Source organism: Bufo bufo, chromosome 6 (genome assembly GCF_905171765.1).
Source record: "Bufo bufo chromosome 6, aBufBuf1.1, whole genome shotgun sequence".
Lineage (NCBI taxonomy): Eukaryota > Metazoa > Chordata > Amphibia > Anura > Bufonidae > Bufo > Bufo bufo.
In genome coordinates, this window is record NC_053394.1 from 162,641,175 (window position 1) to 162,663,723 (window position 22,549).

At 43.6% G+C, this 22,549-nt stretch overlaps 1 protein-coding gene across 1 annotated transcript in view; it reads left to right on the forward strand.

The window, feature by feature from the left end:
* The window catches only part of RAD9A (RAD9 checkpoint clamp component A), a 56,189-nt gene that overhangs the window by 15,057 nt on the left and 18,583 nt on the right, over window positions 1–22,549 (forward strand). The window contains exons 7-9 of the mRNA XM_040434640.1: window positions 3,369–3,478; window positions 7,576–7,682; window positions 7,894–7,958. Coding sequence (XP_040290574.1) covers window positions 3,369–3,478; window positions 7,576–7,682; window positions 7,894–7,958 — 282 coding nt within the window. The remainder of the gene's footprint in view (window positions 1–3,368; window positions 3,479–7,575; window positions 7,683–7,893; window positions 7,959–22,549) is intronic.

Sequence of the window (22,549 nt, forward strand, 5' to 3'; positions counted from 1 at the left end):
TCAAGACAATCTCCTGAACTCCAAACTGAATGTCAGAATGGGAAAGAAAGGTGATTTAAGCAATTTTGAGCGTGGCATGGTTGTTGGTGCCAGACGGGCCGGTCTGAGTATTTCACAATCTGCTCAGTTACTGGGATTTTCACGCACAACCATTTCTAGGGTTTACAAAGAATGGTGTGAAAAGGGAAAAACATCCAGTATGCGGTAGTCCTGTGGGCAAAAATGCCTTGTGGATGCTAGAGGTCAGAGGAGAATGGGCCGACTGATTCAAGCTGATAGAAGAGCAACGTTGACTGAAATAACCACTCGTTACAACCGAGGTATGCAGCAAAGCATTTGTGAAGCCACAACACGCACAACCTTGAGACGGATGGGCTACAACAGCAGAAGACCCCACCGGGTACCACTCATCTCCACTACAAATAGGAAAAAGAGGCTTCAATTTGCACGAGCTCACCAAAATTGGACTGTTGAAGACTGGAAAAATGTTGCCTGGTCTGATGAGTCTCGATTTCTGTTGAGACATTCAAATGGTAGAGTCCGAATTTGGCGTAAACAGAATGAGAACATGTATCCATCCTCTGATGGCTACTTCCAGCAGGATAATGCACCATGTCACAAAGCTCGAATCATTTCAAATTGGTTTCTTGTACATGACAATGAGTTCACTGTACTAAAATGGCCCCCACAGTCACCAGATCTCAACCCAATAGAGCATCTTTGGGATGTGGTGGAACGGGAGCTTCGTGCCCTGGATGTGCATCCCTCAAATCTCCATCAACTGCAAGATGCTATCCTATCAATATGGGCCAACATTTCTAAAGAATGCTATCAGCACCTTGTTGAATCAATGCCACGTAGAATTAAGGCTGTTCTGAAGGCAAAAGGGTGTCCAACACCGTATTAGTATGGTGTTCCTAATAATTCTTTAGGTGAGTGTATATGTGTGTATGTATGTGTATATGTGTGTGTGTGTGTGTGTGTGTATATATATATATATATATATATATATATATATATATATATATAATCTTTTTTTCTACTATGTAGTTGTGTGAGGGCTTGATTTTTGCCAGACGGCTAGTAGTTTTCCTTGGTATCATTTTAGGGTAAATTACGCTTTTTGATTGCTTGTTGTTAAGACTTTTCAGTGGCAACTAAGAATAAATTAGCAGTTCTGCCATTATTTATTTATATTTTTTAACAGCATTCACCATAGGGAATAATTTACATGGTATTTGTGTAGTGCGGTAGATAAAGCGATACCAAATGTGGGGGAGATTTTATTTTTGCAGTTTTGTTTTCATTGAAAAGCTCATTTTCAATGGGGGAAAAAAGCATATATTTTTATTTATTTATTTAATAATTGTTTTTTTCACCACTTAATAGTCCCGCAAGGGGACTATAACAGGCAATATTTTGATTGCTTTTATAATACAGTGCACTCTCCCTATAGTGCATTGCATTTTAATGTCAGTGCTATACTGACATTGACCAGCAGCTTTTATGCCAGATTCCTATACCTGGCAGAATGCTATACCCGGAAGTGACGCGGCCGCACCCGACTCAGCTGGAGGAGGGTGTTTGTGGATCTGCGCAAGCGCAGATCCACTGGATTAGTAAAAAAAATTGCACCGCTGCAAGGAGAAGCACCTACTTAATTTGCATGCGTGAAACTGTACACCGCGCGTGCGCACTCAGGGGTAGGTAGATTTTTCAGTGCAAAATGTTCCTTCAGATCTCCCTACCCCTGAGTGCGCACGCGTGGACACATCATCTGGAGCAGTTTAGCCTCATCACATAGCAGAGCTCAGTGCGGTCCCTGAGTACGCACGCGCAGCGTATGGTTTTGCGCATGCAAATGAAGTAGGTGCTTCTCCCGTGGCGGTGCAATTATTTTTACGAATCCAGTGGATCTGCGCTTGCGCAGATCCACACAAACTCTCCTCCAGCTGATTCTGGTGCGGCCGTGTCACTTCTGGGTATAGCATTCTGCCAAGGTATAGGAGTCTGGCAGAACAGGAGCTGCCGGAAAACACTTGGGGCCTATACCAGGTCCCAGCCAGCCTTTACACACATCGGCACCCCATGATCGCAATTGCGGGTGCCAATGGGAGACAGAGGGAGTCCTCTGCCTCTGTCACCGCTTTCATGCAGCGGGCGCCATTGCGCAGCATGTAAGGGGTTAAACAGCCAGGATCGGCACTCCTGCTGGTCCATGCTGTTAGAGCAGGAGCACAACTCTAATGTGAGAGCCGAACCCTGCTGCACGGGGGACCCGTGCAGCGCGTAGACCGGGGCGCTGTGAACCCAGCTGCAGCAATGATCTCATGTCAACAGCACCTAACAGCTGCAGCCAATCACTGGCCTCAGTGGTACACCGAAGAGGCCAATGATTGACTATAACAGTCATGTGATGTCATCGCTGCAGCTGGAAAAATGAAGCCTGGCCAGGTAAGTACTGCTCTATTCGTTATTGCAGTCTGTTTCCTAGAGTTAAACACATCAATGGAGAGTAGCACTCGCCGGATCTTACGGTCGTCCGGAATGCAGCAGCCCACCTGGAGCCCTAGATCCACAAAGGCTCCTGAATACACAGTCCAATAAGCGATGACGGAGGCAGCATGTCCGGTGAATATCCCTTTATTGGGAACTGCTTACATGAAAAACCTGGTTACAAAAATTGCTACGTTTCGGCTATAACGTAGCCTTTATCAAGTGCTTGATAAAGGCTATGTTATAGCCGAAACGTAGCAATTTTTGTAACCACGTTTTTCTTGTAAGCAGTTCCCAATAAAGGGATATTCATCGGACATGCTGCCTCCGTCATCGCTTATTGGACTGTTTCCTAGAGTTGACTGCTTTCTTATTGAAACCGGACAACCCCTTAAAGGGTAATTATTTTTTTTTTTTTTTTTTTGTAAAGTGTTCATTTGAGGACAACCCATTCTTTTAATTAATCTGATTTGGGGGTCCAGCTTAAAAAATCCTGCAAAAATAACAACATGCCATTGCACATCTGTCGTACTGATTCAGAGAATAAAGTTAACATGTCATTTATGCCACACAGGACACCCCCTTCCCCTATTCCCCCACTCCAAACAGAAATAAAGTATAAAAATACAGTATACAGATGTAGCAATCCTTAACTGTACAGCCGCCGTGCTATGATACTAATATAGTAATAGTAAGCGCCATTCTAGTCCATAGACTGTGTTTGGTATAGTACCATTCACAGCATGTGGTGGAGCTGCAATACCAGTCTCAGCCTAGGTGACCGAAAAGCCATGCCCTTGTTTATAATCTCGGACTACCCCTTTAACAAGTGATTTAGATAAGTTGTTCTTCTGACAATTCTGTTTCTTTAGGCTTCTTTCAGATGCTGTGGTGCACTTCCCACCGACACTTGCAGAGGTGACGCTAAGAGCAGGTCTCTGTGGAAAAGTCACACTCAGGAATTACGTGGAAGAAGAGACGGGTAAGAGGAAATTTGACAGATTAGTGTAACATAGTTTATAAGGCCTAAAAAAGACTTCTGTCCACCCAGTTCGGCCTGTTATCCTGCAAGTTGATCCAGAGGAAGGCAAAAAAAAAACTGTGGTAGAAGCCAATTTTCCCCACTTAAGGGGAAAAAAGATCCTTCCCGACTCCAATCAGGCAATCAGAATAACTCCCTGGATCAACAACCCCATTCTAGTAGCTATAACCTGTAATATTACACTCCAGAAATATATCCAGGCCCCTCTTGAATTCTTTTAGTGAACTCACCATCACCACCTCCTCAGGCAGAGAGTTCCATAGTCTCACTGCTTTTACCGTAAAGAATCATCCTCTTTCCTCCAGACGCAGAGGATGTCCCCTCGTGACAGTCACGGTCCTGGGGATAAATAGATGATGGGAGAGATCTCTGTACTGACCCCTGATCTATTTATACATAGTTATTAGATCTCCCCTCAGTTGTCTTTTTTCTAAAGTGAATAACCCTAATTTTTATAATCTTTCAAGGTACTGTAGTCGCCCCCCCCATTCTAATTATTACTTTAGTTGCCCTCCTCTGAACCTTCTCCAGCTCTGCTATGTCTGCCATGTTGACAGGAGCCCAGAAATGTACACATTACTCCATGTGTGGTCTGACTAGTGATTTGTAAAGTGGCAGGACTATGTTCTCATCACGGGCATCTATGCCCCTTTTGATGCAACCCATTATCTTATTGGCCTTGGCAGCAGCTGCCTGACACTGGTTTCTACAGCTTAGTTTGCTGTTCACTAAAATTCCTAGGTCCCTTTCCATGTCAGTGTTACCCAGTGTTTTACCATTTTTAGTATGTACGGGTGACTTGCATTATTCCTTCCCATGTGGATAACCTTACATTTGTTAGTGTTAAACCTTATCTGCCCAAGCCTCGACTCTATCTAGATCCCTCTGTAGCAGTATACTGTCCTCTTCTGTGTCAACTACTTTACAAAGTTTAGTGTCATCTGCAAAAATGTATATTTTACTGTGCAAGCCTTCTACAAGATCATTAATAAATATATTTAAGAGAATAGGGCCCAATACTGACCCCTGAGGTACCCCACTAGTGACAGTGACCCAATCTGAGTGTGTACCGTTAATGACCAGCCTCTGTTTTCTATCACGGAGCCAGTTACTTACCCACATACAGACATTTTCTCCCAGTCCAAGCATTCTCATTTTATATACTAACCTTTCATGCGGTACAGTGTCAAATGCTTTGGAGAAGTCCACATATAAGTCATCCATTAATTCGCCGCTGTCAAGTCAAGAACTTGCCTCCTCATAGAAGCTGATTTAATTAGTTTGACATGACCGATCCCTCATGAAGCCATGCTGATATGCGTGATTTGCTTATTTTCATTGAGGTACTCCAAGATAGCATCTCTTAGAAAACCTTCAAACAGTTTACCCGCGTCAGATGTTAAACTTACCGGCCTATAGTTTCTGGGCTCTGTTTTTGGACCCTTTTTAAATATTGGCACCACATTTGCTATGCGTCAATCTTGTGAACACTCCCTGTCAGTATAGAGTCTGCAAATATCAGAAATAAAGGGCTGGCTATGACATTACTTAGGATACGGGGGTGTATGCCATCTGGTCCTGGCGATTTGACTATTTTAATCTTTTTAAGACGCTGCTGTACTTCTTCCTGGGTCAGACAGGGCACTTCTAATAGGGAATTTATTTTCCTCAGTGGATAAAAAAATATTTAATAGCTTTGCTTTCTCATCATCATCACTCTCTGCAACTCCCCCTCATTACTCTGTAGAGGGCCGACACTTTCATATTTATACTTTTTACCATTTATATAATTGAAGAACATTTTAGGGTTAGTTTTGCTCTCTTCGGCAATTAATTTCTTGGTCTCTTGTTTGGCTGCTTTTATTTGTTTTTTTACATATTCTATTTTTTTCTTCCTTATAGTTTTTCATTGCTTCCTTTCTACCCTCCCTCCTGTTTTAGTGATTGAAATGCTTTCTTTTTGTCATTTATTGCTTTCTTTACAGTTCTATTTATCCACATTGTTTTTTTCTTGTTCCTTAACCTTTTATTCCCATAAGGAATGTACCGTGTTTTTCGCCCTATAAGACACACCGGCCCATAAGACGCACCTAGGTTTTTGAGGAGGAAAATAAGAAAAAAAATATTTTGAACCAAAAGGTGTGCTGGGGGATCTGTGGATGGCGCACTGTTATGGGGGAGCTGTGGGTGACACTTATGGGGGATCTGTGGGTGGCTCTTATTGGGCTCTCGGGATGGCACTGTTATGGGGATCTGATTGAGGTGCAGCCCATCCCTACGATAGAGCCTGTGGCCAACAGAGAAGTCGGCCCCGTTCTCCAGGAACCCAAACCCCTCCATCCTACATCAGTTCTTGAGCCACTTGTTGAGCCCTAATCTCCCGCTGCTTTTCTTGTGTGCCTCTTGGTACAGGTAGTATTTCGGAAAACACTTTGAGCTCCTTGCCCTAAGCTTGTGACCTAAATCCCTAAAATCATTTTTAAGGACGCTCTACCTACCTCTAACTTTGTCATTGGTTCCGATATGGACCATGGCTGCTGGATCTTCTCCAGCCCCTCCCAGTAATCTGTCGACGCAATGTGTCAAACTCAAGCGCCAGGAAGACAACACACCGTTCGATGATCCCGGTCTTTGTGACAGATCGCCATGTCTGTACCCCTAATAATTGAGTTTCCCGCTACCAGCACCTGTCTGGCCTGCCCTGCTCTCCTGTTCCCCTGCTTAATAGAGCTCACATTCCCCTGACTGGTGGAGGAAGTGTCCGGCTGCAGCAGTGCCATCTCTGAACTGACATTCCCCTCATCTGCAAACCGTGCAAACTTGTTGGGGTGTGTCAGATCAGGGCTAGCCTCCCTGGCACTCTTCCCCTTACCCCGCTTTCTGTTATCCAGTGTTTTTTTTTTTTTTTTTTTTTTTGTTTCTTTCGCAGTCGCTTTCAGTGTTTTCCGGTAATTTCGGGTTGATCTGGGTTCACCTCAGTGCTCTCTGTGTTGGTAGATTAATCTCCCTTGGTAATTTAGTGTAAGGCTTTTCTTTTTGTAAGTTCATGTTTTATTTTCCAAAATCATCAGGTTTAACCCTTTCCGGACTTCTGGTGTACATGTATAGTGGAAGTCCGGTCTTTAAAAATGATGCCCATTTGCGAGCCCAGTGTGATTTTAAACAGGAGACAACTGGGGCTAATGTAGTCTGTGATCTGGGATATTGCAGACATTTAACCCTTCAGATGGCGTGGTCAGTTGTTACCTCGCCATCTAAAGTGTCTTTCCCCCAGAGCATTGTGCTCCTGGGGCTTTAACAGCTTCCCCGTGCAGAGATCGCAGAAGCTGTTACTTATATACAAAAAGCACTGGTCTCTCTGAAGAAACCAAGGCTTTAATAGCTGTAGTTCCTGTGAAGCTCTGCAGGTGGCAGGGCTCCATAAAAACATAGCGAATCTGCAATGCATTGCAGTGGTAATACATTGCAATGTATTGGGGAAGCAATCTAATAATTGCTTGTAATAGCCACCTAGGGTGACGTAAAAAAAAAAAAAAAAAATGTAAAAAATCCCCATAATAAAATAAACAATAATAATAAAAAATAAAATAAAACTCATGGACATTACTGTGTCCCAAAATGGCTGCACGATCAAACTGTAAACTTATTTATCCTGTATGGTGAACACTGTAACGGAACAAAATCGCCGATTTGCCTTAATCATTATTAAAACACAAGAGTTGTAAATGTGGAATTGTTCTAATTGTACTGACCCAGAGACTGGTCAGTTTTACCACATGGGGAAAGCCATAGAAACTAAACTGGTACCTAATTTTTTTCCCCAATTCCTTTGGAATTTTTTTCCCCAGCTTCTCACTACATTGTATGCAATAGTAAATGTATGTAAATGCCATTAGAAAGTACAAGTTGTCCAGTAAAAGACAACGTGAACGGAAATATACAAAAGTTATGGCTCCGGGGGAAGTACAAAACGGAAACTGCGAGGTGCTGATGGGGTCTTTTTTTTTTTTTTTTTTTTTTTTTTTTTTTTTTTCTAGATCCTAGTAAAGCTATGCTGACTGAACTATCCCTGAGCAGGGAAGAATTCCTGGAATACCACCTGCAGGACGAGAGAGAGATTACTTTTTGTCTGCGTGAATTCAGGGTGAGCAATATTCCCCTTACACTCAAACACTGGTGAATAGGGGTAAGGGTTTACCTAAGCCAAGAGTTGCAGTACCTGGTCTCTCCCAGTACCCATTCACTTGACTAGATACTGAGTCATGCCAACGTGCAGGTGCTAACCTGCATTAGGAAACCTCCTATTTTTACCTTGTCATTTCTCAGTGACTTTATTTTTGGTTTCTGCCCTTCAGGGTCTACTGGCGTTTGCAGAGTCCTGCAGCCTACCAATCTCGGTACATTTTGACAGCGCTGGCTGGTGAGTCCCTGGATATTATATTGTGTACAGTAACCACTTGTAGTGACTGAATGCTACCTGCGTCACTTGGCTTTTCACTTTGTTTATAGGTCTGGAGGGAGTTAAAGATTAAATGGTGATTGAATGTTATTGTTTGGCTTATAAAGGTTAATGAGTTTATTTCCTTGTTTGCTGTAGAGCTTTTACATTGAAACACATATCTAATTTTACATAATTTTTACATTACGTGTTTCTGGACAACTGCTTTCCATATGCTCTGTTAGTGTGTTTGGACTCATCGAGGTGGGATGAGACCCATCTGTAAGCAACAGCAGAGTGCAGCTATCAAATAGCTATTACATGGACTGCAATTCATTTTATTGGCTCCATGTAATACAACATTAGCCTTCTAGTAACAAGCGAAGCTTGAGAGTCAGATTCTTTACTTGGAGCATCTGCTCTCGATTATCCTATTAAAGGGGTTTTCCGAGGTTTTGATACTGGTGACCTATCCTCAGGATAGGTTACCAGTATCTGATCGTTGGGGGTCTGACACCCAGGACCCCTGCTAATCAACTGTTTTGAGAAGGCACCAGCGCGTGCAGTAGCCAAGCACAGTGCCGTACATTGTATAGCGGCTGTTCTTGGTATCTTGCCTAGTGAGTGAGCACAGCTACTATACAATATACGGCGCTGTGCTTGTTGAGCTGCGTAAAAGCTGATCGACTGGGATCCCAGGTGTCAGACCCCACCAGGATAGGTCATCAGTATCAAAACCTTGGAAAACCCATTTAACGCTATAGACCTAGGTTGGACAACTTGTAGTAGACCTTTCGAACACTGTGAGCCACTATGATTTCTTAGTAACCAAGCAGAAAGAACTTCAGCCCAAAAAGATGGAGGAGAAGCAGCAAATATTTACACAAATTGTCTACCTGGCTATTCAGTATAAAGTACAGCTTTTTGGCATATATGAGGGAGGCAGTGAGTGAGGAACATATTAACTATTCTATACTGCGCTAAACCGTGAAGACTGTCAGCTTACTGCCAAAAGTAAAATTCGGGGGTCAGTTTTTACATAAAAAAATGCAAAATCGATAAATAATAATTTTTTCCCTTGCTCTGATAGGAGGATGATCCCACCTCCCGAGGACAGGAAACAAAACAGAGCCTCAATAAAATGATACCTCCTCCTACCTGCTCCAGTTGAATGTTTCCTGTCCCTCAGGACGCACGGATGCCTCTCCAGTGTCGGAACCATCAGGAAAATGCTCAGCCTGGATCTTCCCCTTCTAAGGGAGGGCTGAGCAGGGAATGGAGGCTCCGGATGGGCCCCCCTTCTCCGTCTCTATGTGTAAGTCCTCATCCTGAGGTAGCCCGGGCTATGTGCAGCAGCACGGGAGATCGGCGCAGGATAGCTACAGAAGGCAGAAATCCTCTGTGGGCAGGAGGATTCCTTTTCTTGGTGCACAGGAAGTGACGCAGGGGTGAAACACTTCCGACCTGCGTGCCTCTCACCGAAACTGGGAGAGCATCGGCCGGGGAGCGTGCAGGGGTGGAATGCCCTTACCTTGCTGACCATAAAGAGGAGAAGCGAAGAACAGCAGTAGTTTCAGAGGGAGTGCACAGAGAAAGTGGTAGCGGAGGAATCTCCATCCTTTATGGAGAATCTAAGAACCCTGATTAGGGACGAAGTAAACTCTGCAATAGAGTCACGCAGAACCCCAGCCTCTCCTCTTCCTTCCACGTCAAAATCTTTGGACCCTTCTACAGATGCATTTGAATTAGATGAAAGGGAGCTTTTTTCGGATGGAGACTCTCTGATTCTTCTGACAATGGATCAGGCCATCCGTTATGTTTGCCAGGAGAGAGAGAGAGAGTCTCTCTTAAAAACAGTCAGAGCCACTATGAAATTGGAAGACATTAAAGAACCTCAGTCAGTCCAGGACCAGATGTTTCAGGGTCTAGGAGAAAAAAAGGAAGATAGTTTTCCCTATACAGCAGAATATTAAAAAGCTCATTCCTGGGGAATGGCGGATCCAGAAAAAAAGAAAACAGCAACGTCTAGGGCTTTAAAACGAAAATACCCGTTTGCTGATACAGAAATAGAATTTTGGGAAAAGACTTCGAAAATAGATGCACCGGTAGCCAGAATTTCTAAAAAGTCCTCTCTCCCGTTTGAAGATATGGGTCTGCTAAAAGACCCTATGGACAAAAAATGTGAGGGTTTATTAAAGCATTCTTGGGAGACGGGTGCTGCAATGTTTAGACCTGCAATAGCCACAACCTGCACTGCTAGATCTTTGTCTGTTTGCATTACTCAGTTAGAAAGTCACTTATCCGCTGGTACGCCTAGGGAAGAGAATATGTCTTCCCTCCTGGTTTTAAAACTGGCATAAATTTTTCTTGCTGATACCTCAGCAGACATGGTCAGATTGTCGGCTAGATCTACAGCCCTTTCTAATGCTGCATGTAGGGCTAATTGGTCTTGGTCTGGGGACTCTGGGTCAAAGAGTCATCTCTGTTCTATTCCTTGTGAGGGAGATAGACTTTTTGGCTCTGCTTTAGATGACATCTTGGACAAGACCTCCAGATAAAAAGATGGGATTTTCATCTGAGTCCCGTGTTTTTTTTTTCAACAAAAAATACATTTTCATGCCCAGAACTGTTTCAGGCAGGACCAGAGGATTAAAGAACCTTCGGGGAGATGGCAGTCTTCTGAAAGGGCTTTCTCTTCAATTCTGATATGTACTCTAAAAAATTCCAATGATGCCAGAAGCACGGTGGAAGGCAGATAAAAAAAATTTCAGGGGGCCTGGACAAAAATAAATGCCTATCCTTGGGTGATAGAAACAATAAGGTCTGGGCTTAATAAAATCTGTAAAAAGGAGATAAAATTAGCAAAAATATAAAACAAACAGCAGGTGGCAAAAGAGAGCAAAGCAAATCCCCAAAAACTCTTTAAATATATAAAAATGCTAAAAAACCAAGGTCTGTGCAGGTAGTTTCCCTAAATAATGGTAAAGGGGGGGGTAGTCACTGAAGATAAGGAAAAGGTAGTGTACTGTGTTACTAAATGTTTTTTTTTAGCTCTGTTTCTACAAAAGAAGAGAAAGGAGCTGATATCTGTGGCGCCGTGGTTGTTAGTACATCCAGTAATATACTCAATTGGATAACTGTAGATATGGTCCAAGATAAGTTAAATAAGGTAAATATGAACAAGGTTCCGGGTCCAGATAGATTACACCCAAGAGTGCTTAAAGAGCTCAGTTCAGTCATTGCTGTGCCCCTGTTTATAATATTTAAAGATTCTCTAGGTACTGGTACAGGACCAAGTGATTGGCGCAAGGCAAATGTGCCCATATTCAAAAAAGGATCTAGGTCCTTCACAGGTAATTATAGTCCAGTTAGTTTAACTTCTGTTGTGGGAAATGTTTGAAGGACACTTATGGGACTATATACAGGAGTATGTGACAATAATTAATATTATAAGTGATAACCAACATGGTTTACCAAGGACAGATGTTGTCAGACTAACCTTATTTTGTTTTTATGTGGAGGTGAGTGGTAGCCTGGACAGGGGGGCGGCTGTGGATGTAGTGTTTCTGGATTTTGCAAAGGCTTTTGATACTGTCCCTTATAGATGTTTAATAGGTAAAATAAGGTCTATAGGCTTGGAAAGTATAGTTTGTAATGGATTGAAAACTGGCTGAAGGACCGTGTCCGGAGAGTTGTGGTCAATGATTCCTATTCAGGATGGTCGCGGGTTATAAGTGGTGTACCTCAAGTTCAGTGCTTGGTCCTCTATTATTTTAATTTTATTTATTAATGATATCAAGGACTGGATTAATATCACTGTTTCTATTTTTGCAGATGACACTAAGCTATTTAGTACTGTACAGTCTATGGAAGATGTCCATAAAATACAAGCTGACTTGAACACTCTGAGTGATTGGGCATCAACTTGGCAAATGAGGTTCAATATGGATAAATGTAAAGTTCTGCATCTTGGTAGTAATAATCTCTGTGCTTCATATGTCCTAGGGTATATAACACTGGGGGAGTCACTTATAGAGAAGGATTTGAGTGTTCTTGTAGATAGCCTGTCCACCGCTCCTCACGTATTTTCAAAAATAATGGCAGATGTGGAGTTCTTACTTCTAAGTGGAATACAGATGGTGCCCTACCTACAGGACCTGCTAATTGCTGTGGACTCAAGTCACAATCTTCTCGCTCAGATCCAGGTGGTAAGACTCTATATACGCTAGGCTGATTAATGAATATAGAAAAATCAAGTTTAGTACCCAGCCAGCAGAAGGTGTTTTTAGGAGTACTACTGGACTCAGTTCACCTCTCCTCTTTTCTTCCTGCTCAAAAAGAAGCATTAATAAGTGCAGTAAGGGGGGGACGTGGCCAGCAGCGCATGGAGTGAGTCGCGCCTCTGCACAGCTCCGGCGCTACGGGTCTGACGGCGGCTCACAGCACTCTTTATCCACCCAAAACCCACCTATACAGAAGGAAGACCATCCTGATTTACCCAGAGATGACCAAAACCCGAAAAAAGGCAGCTACAGGTAAATTAACTGAGTTTTTCTCAACAACAATTGCTACATGGCAACGGTGGCGCACTGCGAACCTCTGAAGAAGCAGCATGAACAGCACGACCTCCTGCAGGTACTCAGTCTAATTCATCCCCTGCACAAGGGCCCTCAATACATTACCCCACCTCATCCCCCACTAGCTCCAGGGGTGCATATGTCTGGCAACCTGCTGGGAACAAATATAGCAACAACACACATCAGCCATGAATCTTCTCCGGGACAGCATTATGTGAACACCGGGAGGCCCCAAGCACAAGTTGTGTCACTGGATCGTCATTATAGGGACTGCTCCACTGTAATTTATCCACAACAATATACCAATATTAATAACACTGGTACTGATAGACCAGTTACAGAATCATTGCTTAAAGCTTTAATGAGTGACCTGAGGGTTGTCTTTCCAAGCAGATCTTTGTGCTATGTTAACCCCTCTACAGAATGAGATATCAGAAGTGGGGAACCGCACATCTCATTGAGAGAATAAAATGTCTGAATTTGCAAAAGCTCATAATGAGTTGGTGGATGCTACAAATGAAAAAGAACAGGAGACCGGCTTCTACGCGATCAATTGGAGGAGGTGAGTTAATTTTATTTTTTTACCCTCATTGGCACTGCCCACTGCGCCACCAATGTTTATTATACTGGGGGAGGCGGGTGCACTGCACTACCAATGTTTATTATACTGGGGGGGGTGCACTGCGCTACCAATGTTTATTATACTGGGGGGGGGGTGCACTGCGCTACCAATGTTTATTATACTGGGGGGGGGTGCACTGCGCCACCAATGTTTATCATACTGGGGCGGGCGCACTGCGCCACCAATGTTTATTATACTGGGGTGTATATAATGGTATTCTTTAATACAGAATGCTTAGTAGAAGGTCAATATAATAAAATATTGACCTTCTACTAAGCATTCTGTATTAAAGAATACTATTATTTTCCCTTATAACCATGTTATAAGGGAAAATAACACAGTGAATAGACTTTCATCCTAGCAACCATGCATGAAAAATTAACTTCTATGGGGCCTGCGTTGCATGAAAACACACAACATAGAGCATGCTGCGATTTTCACGCAACGCACAAGTGATGCGTGAAAATCACCGCTCATGTGCACAGCCCCATAGAAGTGAATGGGTCCGGATTCAGTGCGGGTGCAATGCGTTCACCTCACGCATTGCAGCCGCGCAGAAATCTCGCCCATGTGAAAGGGGCCTAAGGGTGAATAGGACAAGGGTTCCAGCCCCTAAGGGGGCTAATAGTAAAAAAAAAACAAAAAAAACACAAACACTAAGGCTACTTTCACACTTGCGGCAGTGTGATCCGGAAGGACGGATCCTGCATTCTGGTATTTTGAATGCCGGATCTGGCACTAATACATTCCTATGGGGAAAAATGCCGGATCCGGCATTCAGGCAAGTCTTCAGTTTTTTTTCCGGCGGAGATAAAACCGTAGCATGCTGCGGTTTTATCTTTTGCCTGATCAGTCAAAACGACTGAACTGAAGACATCCTGATGCATCCTGAGCGGATTGCTCTCCATTCAGAATGCATATAAAATATATAAACAATAAATAAATAAACATATTACATAGCGCTGCGTCCGAAAAGTCCAAACTATTAAATTATTTAAAAATATCTCTTTTATGCGGTGAGCATTCGCCATTTTTTTGTCAACCCAAAAAATAGGATAGGAGTGTTCTATTATGGGCCGAACGTTTCATAAAATGCGAAATGCATGCATTTTTTTTAATTTTTTTGTTTATTTATTTTTTTGCGCGGTATTGAGTATCGCAATACTTTTTTATAGTGACGAAAGCGAATCAAAATTTTGGTATCGAAACAACCCTACGCCGATCTGATCAACAGACAACATAATATCTTGGTTTACATCGAGGCTTACCTATACAATAGGCTTGCTCATACAATGACAATATATATGGGTTGTTTTGCATAGTAGAAATAGGGTGATACAAGACCCTTAACGTGTAAGCAATAACAATAATGAGGTAAAGGGGGGGAGGAAGGAGGGGTGAGGAGGTAGTAATGGTCCTAGTCAAATGGGACTGGTGAGCGAGTATCCTCTGGATCCCAACGTTCCCACTCCTATCTCTGATTAGTTGAACATCTGTGAAAGTTAGGGAGAGTAGTTAGAGTCAAGGAGCCATGGACTCCAGGTGAGTTGCCTAGATTTGAGAGAGATAATCGTGGGCGGTAGTAAATGTTCATATCTACATGATGCATTAACCTCCTGTATAACTTCTGAAATGGTCGGTGGAGCCAGTTCTTTCCAGTGGTGAGTAATTATCAGCTTAGCGCTAAGAAGAATATACCCTACTATGTTTGTGTATGGGGGGGTATGTTATGTATGCCTAAGAACAGAAGAGGTAGTTCCGGGAGTGGTTCCATTAGTTGAGCTGTTAGACCAGATAGTAAGCCAAAGACACTTTGCCAGTAAGGAGCAAGTATGGGGCATGACCATAAAATGTGGAGTAAGGAGCCCTTGTTACCGCAACCTCTCCAGCAATAAGGGGAGGATGAAGGGTAGATCGTGTGTAGTCTTTGTGGAGTAAAATACCAATGTAGGAGGGTTTTCAGCCCAGCTTCATAGTGAGTGACGCATTTGAAGTTAGGGACTAGGAATCTAATAGCTAAGGCCCAGGTTTCATCAAGAAAGGACTTTCCCAACTCTAGTTCCCATTTTTTGATGGGTAAGGATTTAATGAAAGTGGCTTTATCTCCCAATATGTCGTATACATGTCGTGTGGTGTGTCTTTTAAAAAGGGATGGAAACTGGAACAGTCTCATAATGTCAGAATTTATTGGAGGTGGAGATTGCGTAATTTTTGTAAGAAAATGGCGAATTCTCAGGTAGTTGTAGAATTCCGTGTGCGGCAATGTGAATAAGGGTTGGAGTGAATCAAAGGGAAGAAGTAAGCCATCTGGCATAATTTGGGATATGTTAAAGGGGTTATCCCATCTTAGACAATGGGGGCATATCGCTAGGATATGCCCCCATTGTCTGATAGGTGCGGGTCCCACCTCTGGAACCCGCACCTACAAGGAGAACGGAGCCGGGGAGAGTTGTGGCTGGAGGACCCCGGATTTCCCGGGGTCCGTCCACCACTAGGCGAAGCTCCCCGCCTCTCCCATTGAAGTGAATGGGAGTGCACCGCGCATGCGCGGCCACCGCTCCTATTCATTTCTATGGGGTCAACGGAAATAGCCGAGCCAGCGCTCGGCTATTTTCGGCGGCTCCATAGAAATGAATGCAGGGCGGCTGCGCAAGCGCAGTGCGCCCTCCAAGTTTCTCCGCTCCATTCTCCTTGTAGGTGCAGGTCCCAGAGGTAGGACCCGCACCTATCAGACAATGGGGGCATATTCTAGCGATATGTCCCCATTGTCTAAGATGGGATAACCCCTTTATTGATCCCTTTTCCTCGCCACATTGTTAAGTTAATATCAGGGATATTTTGTTCTAATGTGCGTATAGTGGCGTGTTGAAGGAGGGATGAGTTCGAGTCACTCTGCGCCTCATGGATTTTAGACCAGAGGTTACTAACATGTGTTATTGTTAGTAGGTTGTTATTCGGCAGGGTCGGGTTCCATAACAAATGGATTAAGTAGTCTTTTAGAGTAGCGTGTTTTATGACGTGTGATTCAATCTGGAGGCAGGCTTTCGTGCCATCTGAGGACCACCATTCCCGAGCGAAAGAAAGTGCTATTGCTGTGAAATAGTCCTTGATATCAGGAAGGCCCAATTCACCGGCATGTTTTTTCTTGGACATTAATGCCCGAGCTACTCTGGGTTTGGATGGTCCCCAGATGTACCCACCTAGAATAGCTTGCGCCTTCTTGAAGAATATAGCAGGGACCGGGATTGGGAGGGCCCAAAATATGTAAATAAGCTTGGGAAGGGTCATCATTTGAGAGGATGCTACTCTTCCCACCCATGATACTGCTTTCATTGAGAAGCTTTTGAAGTCGTTCAACATGGTGGTACGGAGTGGGTCATATAATAGGGAGCAAGGTGAAGTAATCTTGACTCCCAGGTATGAAAGTTCAGATGATTGCCAATCTAGATCATGGAAGGATTTTAGTGAGGTTAATTCTGCTGATGGGATGTTAATGGGAAGAGCTTGAGATTTAGTGTTGTTGATCTTCTAGTAGGAGAGGGATCCGTAATGGGAAATCACCCTGAGGGCGTTGTCGACTGAGTTCATAGCGTCAGTTAATGTGAAAATGATATCATCTGCGTAGAGCGCAAGGATAAATAATAAGGGTGACAGGGGACATCCCTGTCTAGATCCGTTGGTTATATCAAATGGATCTGAAACTACTTCATTAACCCAAACTTTCGCGGAGGGAAATGAGTAGAGGCTGTGGATGGCCTGTAATATTTGTCCCCGAGAAGCTCATTTGGCGAAGGGTGGAGAATGCATAATCCCAATGCAATCGGTCAAACGCTTTTTCTGCATCCAATGTGATCGCAAGCATTGGGAGGTTCTGCAGTTCAACGTAATTAAACAGGTCTACAATTCGTCTGCTGTTATCAGATGCTTGTCTTCCAGCCACAAAACCTGTTTGGTCAGGGTGGATCAGAGAAGGGAGTAATGGGGATAATCTATTAGCAATAAGTTTGGCAAAAATTTTAATATCCGAGTTGAGTAATAAAATAGGCCGAAAATTCGGGGGTGTATCTGGTGTTTTGCCGGGTTTTGGAATCAGGGCTGTGGAGTCGGTAGATTAATGCTCCGACTCCTCAGTTTTTGGTACTTCCGACTCCTCTGTATTTAATATGCGAATGTATTTTATACATTCCTTGAAGGAAAGAAAGACAACATACATGTCATTACCACAGAACTACTGGCTAGGAAGCTGCTGCCTTCTCCTTTGTGTGCTGATCTTCTGCTGAAGATAGGGCAGTGGGAGGATCCAGGAAGAGGCAGGGGAAGGGGCCTTTATTTTAAAACATGATTTCCCTAGTAGAATCCCATAGTCATGTTTAAAGTTCAAGCTAACAATCTGAGTTTACAAGTTTTTATAGCCTTAGCTGAATGACGGCAGTTTTTCAAATGGTTTACAGCTTCAGTCTTGAACTATTGACTATCCATTTCCTTCACTTATACAAGTGTCTCTAGTCCTGCAAAAAAACATATTCACTTAATCAGTTATCAGTGAGAGGCTAGGTTAACCATGGGCGTTGCGTTCCCCGTAACAGCGGAACACAACACAATGGAAAGTATAAGTATTGCCGCTCTTTAACTGTGCGTTGCGTGCTATTATAGTGAAGCATATGAAAAGCATGCTTCTTCATGGTCACTTAACGCGTTCGTTTTGCGGTAACGTGACGCACTGCATGCATTGGCCTTTATTCTTACAGTAGAAGAAGTACCGTATTTTTTGCAAAAGTGGGGGGAAAAATAGCAGTGCGTCTTATGGGGCGACTGCTGCAACCGTCTGGTGAATAGGCTGTGAGGGAGGAGGGGCTGGGGGCCGGCATCTGTTTCTGTAATGGCAGCGGGGCCCGGTGCAGTCACTGTATTCTACTACACCGGGCCCCGCTCACTGTAGTATACGGTAATCATATCTAACTTGTGGGTATTGTTAAAGTATTCCAATCATCTTAAATCTAGCTCTGTACTAATTACTACTAACTTCTTGGCAGTCAGGAGGCCGGGTGGGCGCTCGTAGCGTAGCTCACTACGTCACATGCCTGCTCCGCCCACTATGTCACACACCTGCTCCGCCCCCGCTGCTATTACAGAAACAGATGCCGGCCCCCATTCACTACACAGGGACACTGTTATGGGGGGAATCTGTGGATGACACATAAGATAAAATGCTATTTATGTATCATCCACAGATGCCCCCACAATGATCCTCCATAACAGTGCCGTCCACAGATGCCCCCATAACAGTGCCGTCCACAGATGCCCCCATAACAGTGCCGTCCACAGATGCCCCCATAACAGTGCCGTCCACAGATGCCCCCATAACAGTGCCGTCCACAGATGCCCCCATAACCCACCAAAAGCACACCTTTTGGTTCAATTTTTTTTTTTATTATTTTCCTCCTCAAAAACCTAGGTGTGTCTTATGGGCAGGTGCGTCTTATAGGGCGAAAAATACGGTAATTAATTATAACTTTTTGTGAATTGGGACATTTAAACTTTTTTTTATATTATTATTTTTTTTTTATTCCAATTTAAATCTAGTAGGAGTCGGAGTCGGTTAATTTTTTGCCGACTCCAGGTACCCAAAATTGCCTCAGACTCTGACTCCAACTCCACAGCCCTGTTTGGAATAGTGACGATTAATGCTTCTAGCATGTCCGGGGGAAAGGAATGTCCCTCCTGTACCTCATTGAACATGTCTAGCATGTAAGGTGTAAGAATGGGTTGGAATTGGCAGGAATATTCATTAGAGAGCCCATCCAATCCTGGGGATTTGCCCAAAGGGAGTGATGCAGTTATCTTGTTAATTTCTGAGATTGAGAATGGGGTATTAAGAGTTTGTAGTTGCGAGTGGGTGAGGGTAGGGAGGGATGCATGTGAGAGGAATTCTTCAACCAGGGTAGAGTACTTTTCTGGCAGTGGGGTGCTGTCTTTTAGGTTATAAAGTGCTTGATAATTCAATTTAAATAGGTTAGCGATGTCTCGGGGGTCTATTAATTTTGCCTTAGTTGTGGGGTGCAATAGATGTGGTATTTTGGACTTGGATTGTTGAGTTTTTAGTTGTTGCGCCAGGAGTCGACCCGCCTTGTTTCCTTGGGAGTAATATTTAGATTTAAGTCTGAGGAGAGATTTGTGGTAATTTTGGAGCAGTAAGCTACTAAGTTTATTTCGTGCTAACCTAAGTTTGTTGGAGCACTGGGGAGTGGGAGTGGTTTTGTTTATGTTCTCTAAGCTAGCTATTTGCTCTAAAATTTGCGTAATGTCTCGCTCTCTAAGTTTCTTTACTATAACATTCAGCTTGATCAGAGAGCCTCTTATGTACGCTTTGTGAACTTGCCACAGAACAAATTTGTTTGAGACTGATAGACTGTTAAAGTGAAAGTACTCTTTTAAGTGTGTTGAAAGTTCCGCTATATGTTTCGGATTGTTAAAGAGAAATGTATTATTCCTCCAAACTGGAGCTCTATGCGATTGAAATTGTTCTTTAAGGGTAATGGTAATCGGGGCGTGATCTGACCATTTAATGAGGCCAATGTCAGTGGAGAGGGTATGGAGTAGGGAGGAATGGTCAATTATAAACATGTCTATTCTTGAGTACGATACATGCGCTGGGGAGAAAAAGGTAAAGTCTTTTTCCAGGCTATGCTGGGCTCTCCACGCGTCTGTAAGACATTGAGTGCAAGAAAGTGGCGACCCCTGTGGCAGTTCTTCATGTGAGGGACGTAGAATCTATAGAAGGTTGTAAGACGGTATTGAAGTTACTGCAGAAGATCACTTTCCCTTGTTTGAGTTTGTTCACATTGTGCATAAGCTCATGTAGGAAAGCTAGCTGCAGTTGGGTGCATAAAGGTTAACTAGCGTGTATGTAATGTTATTGATGGAGCAAACTAGGAGAATGTAGCGACCATTTGGGTCAATTTTGGTCTTAATAGGGGTGTAGGCAACAGTGTTCCTGACGGCAATTAGGGTACCTCTTTTTTTCTTGTTAAAATGCGAATGCAGGATATTGGGGAATAAACGGTGATGCACTCTATTGGCGTCAGCTTGTAGTAAGTGAGTTTCCTGTATACACAAAACATCAACAGCAGTTAAAGCTTCTTTCCACATATAAGACCTTTTCTGAGGACAATTGAGACTTTTAACATTAAGGGACATGATCTTAAGTCTCATGATGTTGAAGGGAAGTAGCTATCTAGACTTTAGAGAGACAATGAGAACACAATACTGGTATACTATATCAAGGTGATGAGACTGTGTACAATTTAAGGCTATGGGGTGGATGGGAAAGGGAAGGAAAGAGGGAGGATGGCAAGAGTAAGGGAAAAGATAAGTAACGGCAACAAATGAGACGGAAGCAACAATCTAAAACCTGGTAGGCAATGAACAGGACGGTAATGACCGTCTAAATTCTGGTAGGGCGAAAGTTCAGTGCTAGGGCTAGAAGGACCAGGGAAGGTAAGTAGTTGGTGTCAGAGGACCTGCACCAAATTTGAGTAAGGTATTGTTAAGATGCCCAAATAAGACACAGCAGAGAGTCCCAACATGGTAGGAATAAGCAGTATAACGCAACTGCGGGAGTTATGATTTTTGGAATGTCATCCATAGGGGACAGTTCCAGGACGTCAGTCCCTTGATGTGAACGGTATTGAAGGAGCCATTGAGGTGGGATTAACTTCCGTGCTTCCTGGCGACATTGGGATTTGCCATAGGTGGAGTAGTTGTTTCCCTTCCTCAAGCGTTTTGATGGCATGGGTCTGTCCGTTTCTGCGGATGAGGATCTTCAAGGGTTAACCCCACTTATAGGGGTCATCTTGATCACGGAGGGTAGTCGTGATTGGCAGCAATGCTCTGCGTCGGCGGAGGGTGACCATAGATAGGTCAGTAAAAAGCTTACCTTTTTGATAGGGAGCGGGATCTTGTTTCTTGCCGCAGCCATGAATGCCTCCTTGGTGTGAAAGAAGTGAATGCGCGCAAGGGATATTCTGACATGGCGCTGCGATCCCCGGCAATTAACCCCTGAGGGGTTAATTGCCGGGGATCGCAGCGCCATGTCAGAGAGGGCGGGTGCCGGGTATGTGATACCGCTGCCAGCACCCGCTGCCTACACTTAAATTAATGTGTTAATTATATTCATTGGTGGCGCAGTGGCCACAGTCCCTCCCCTCCTACTCCCTGCTATCAGTCCATTGGTGGTCTTCTGTGACTGGTGTAGGTATTTGGAGGAATGTAAAATTCTGCTGTTAATTCTCCAAGGGATTCTAGGGGGAGATTTGTATTGCTCAGAAATCAAGACAGAAATAGGGGCATGGTCAGACCATTCTATGTGATACCGCTCTAGACATTAAATTAGTAACATAGTATATAAGGCCGAAAAAAGACATTTGTCCATCCAGTTCGGCCTGTTACCCTGCAAGTTTATCCAGAGGAAGGCAAAAAAAAAAAACTGAGGTAGAAGCCAATTTTCCCCACTTAAGGGGAAAAAAAATCCTTCCAGACTCCATTCAGGCAATCAGAATAACTTCCTGGATCAACGACCCCTCTCTAGTAGCTATAGCCTGTAATATTACACTCCAGAAATACATCCAGGCCCCTCTTGAACCCTTTTAGTGAATTTACCATCACCACCTCCTCAGGCAGAGAGTTCCATAGTCTCGCTGCTCTTACCGTAAAGAATCCTCTTCTATGTTTGTGTACAAACCTTCTTTCCTCAAGGTGCAGAGGATGTCCCCTCGTCACAGTCACAGTCCTGGGGATAAATAGCTGATGGGAGAGATCTCTGTACTGACCCCTGATAGAGTGGTCGTCGTCTTTTTTTTTTTTTTCTAAAGTGAATAACCCTAATTTTGATAATCTTTCAGTGTACTGTAATTCCCTCATTCCCGTAATTGCTTTAGTTGCCCTCCTCTGAACCCTCTTCAGCTCTGTCTGCCTTGCTCACAGGAGCCCAGAACTGTACACAGTACTCCCATGTGTGGTCTGACCGGTGATTTGTAAAGTGGTAGGATTATGTTCTCATCACTGGCATCTGTGCCCCTTTTGATGCAACCCATTATCTTATTGGCCTTGGCAGCAGCTGCCTGACACTGGTTTTTACAGCTTAGTTTGTTGTTCACTAAAATCCCTAGGTCCTTTTTCATGTCGTGGTTACCCAGTGTTTTACCATTTTTAGTATGTATGGGTGACTTGTATTATTCCTACCCATGTGCCTAACCTTACATTTATCAGTGTTAAACCTCATCTGCCACTTCTCTGCCCAAGCCTCCAATCTATCCAGATCCCTTTGTAGTAGTATACTGTCCCCTTCAGTGTAAATTACTTTACACAGTTTAGTG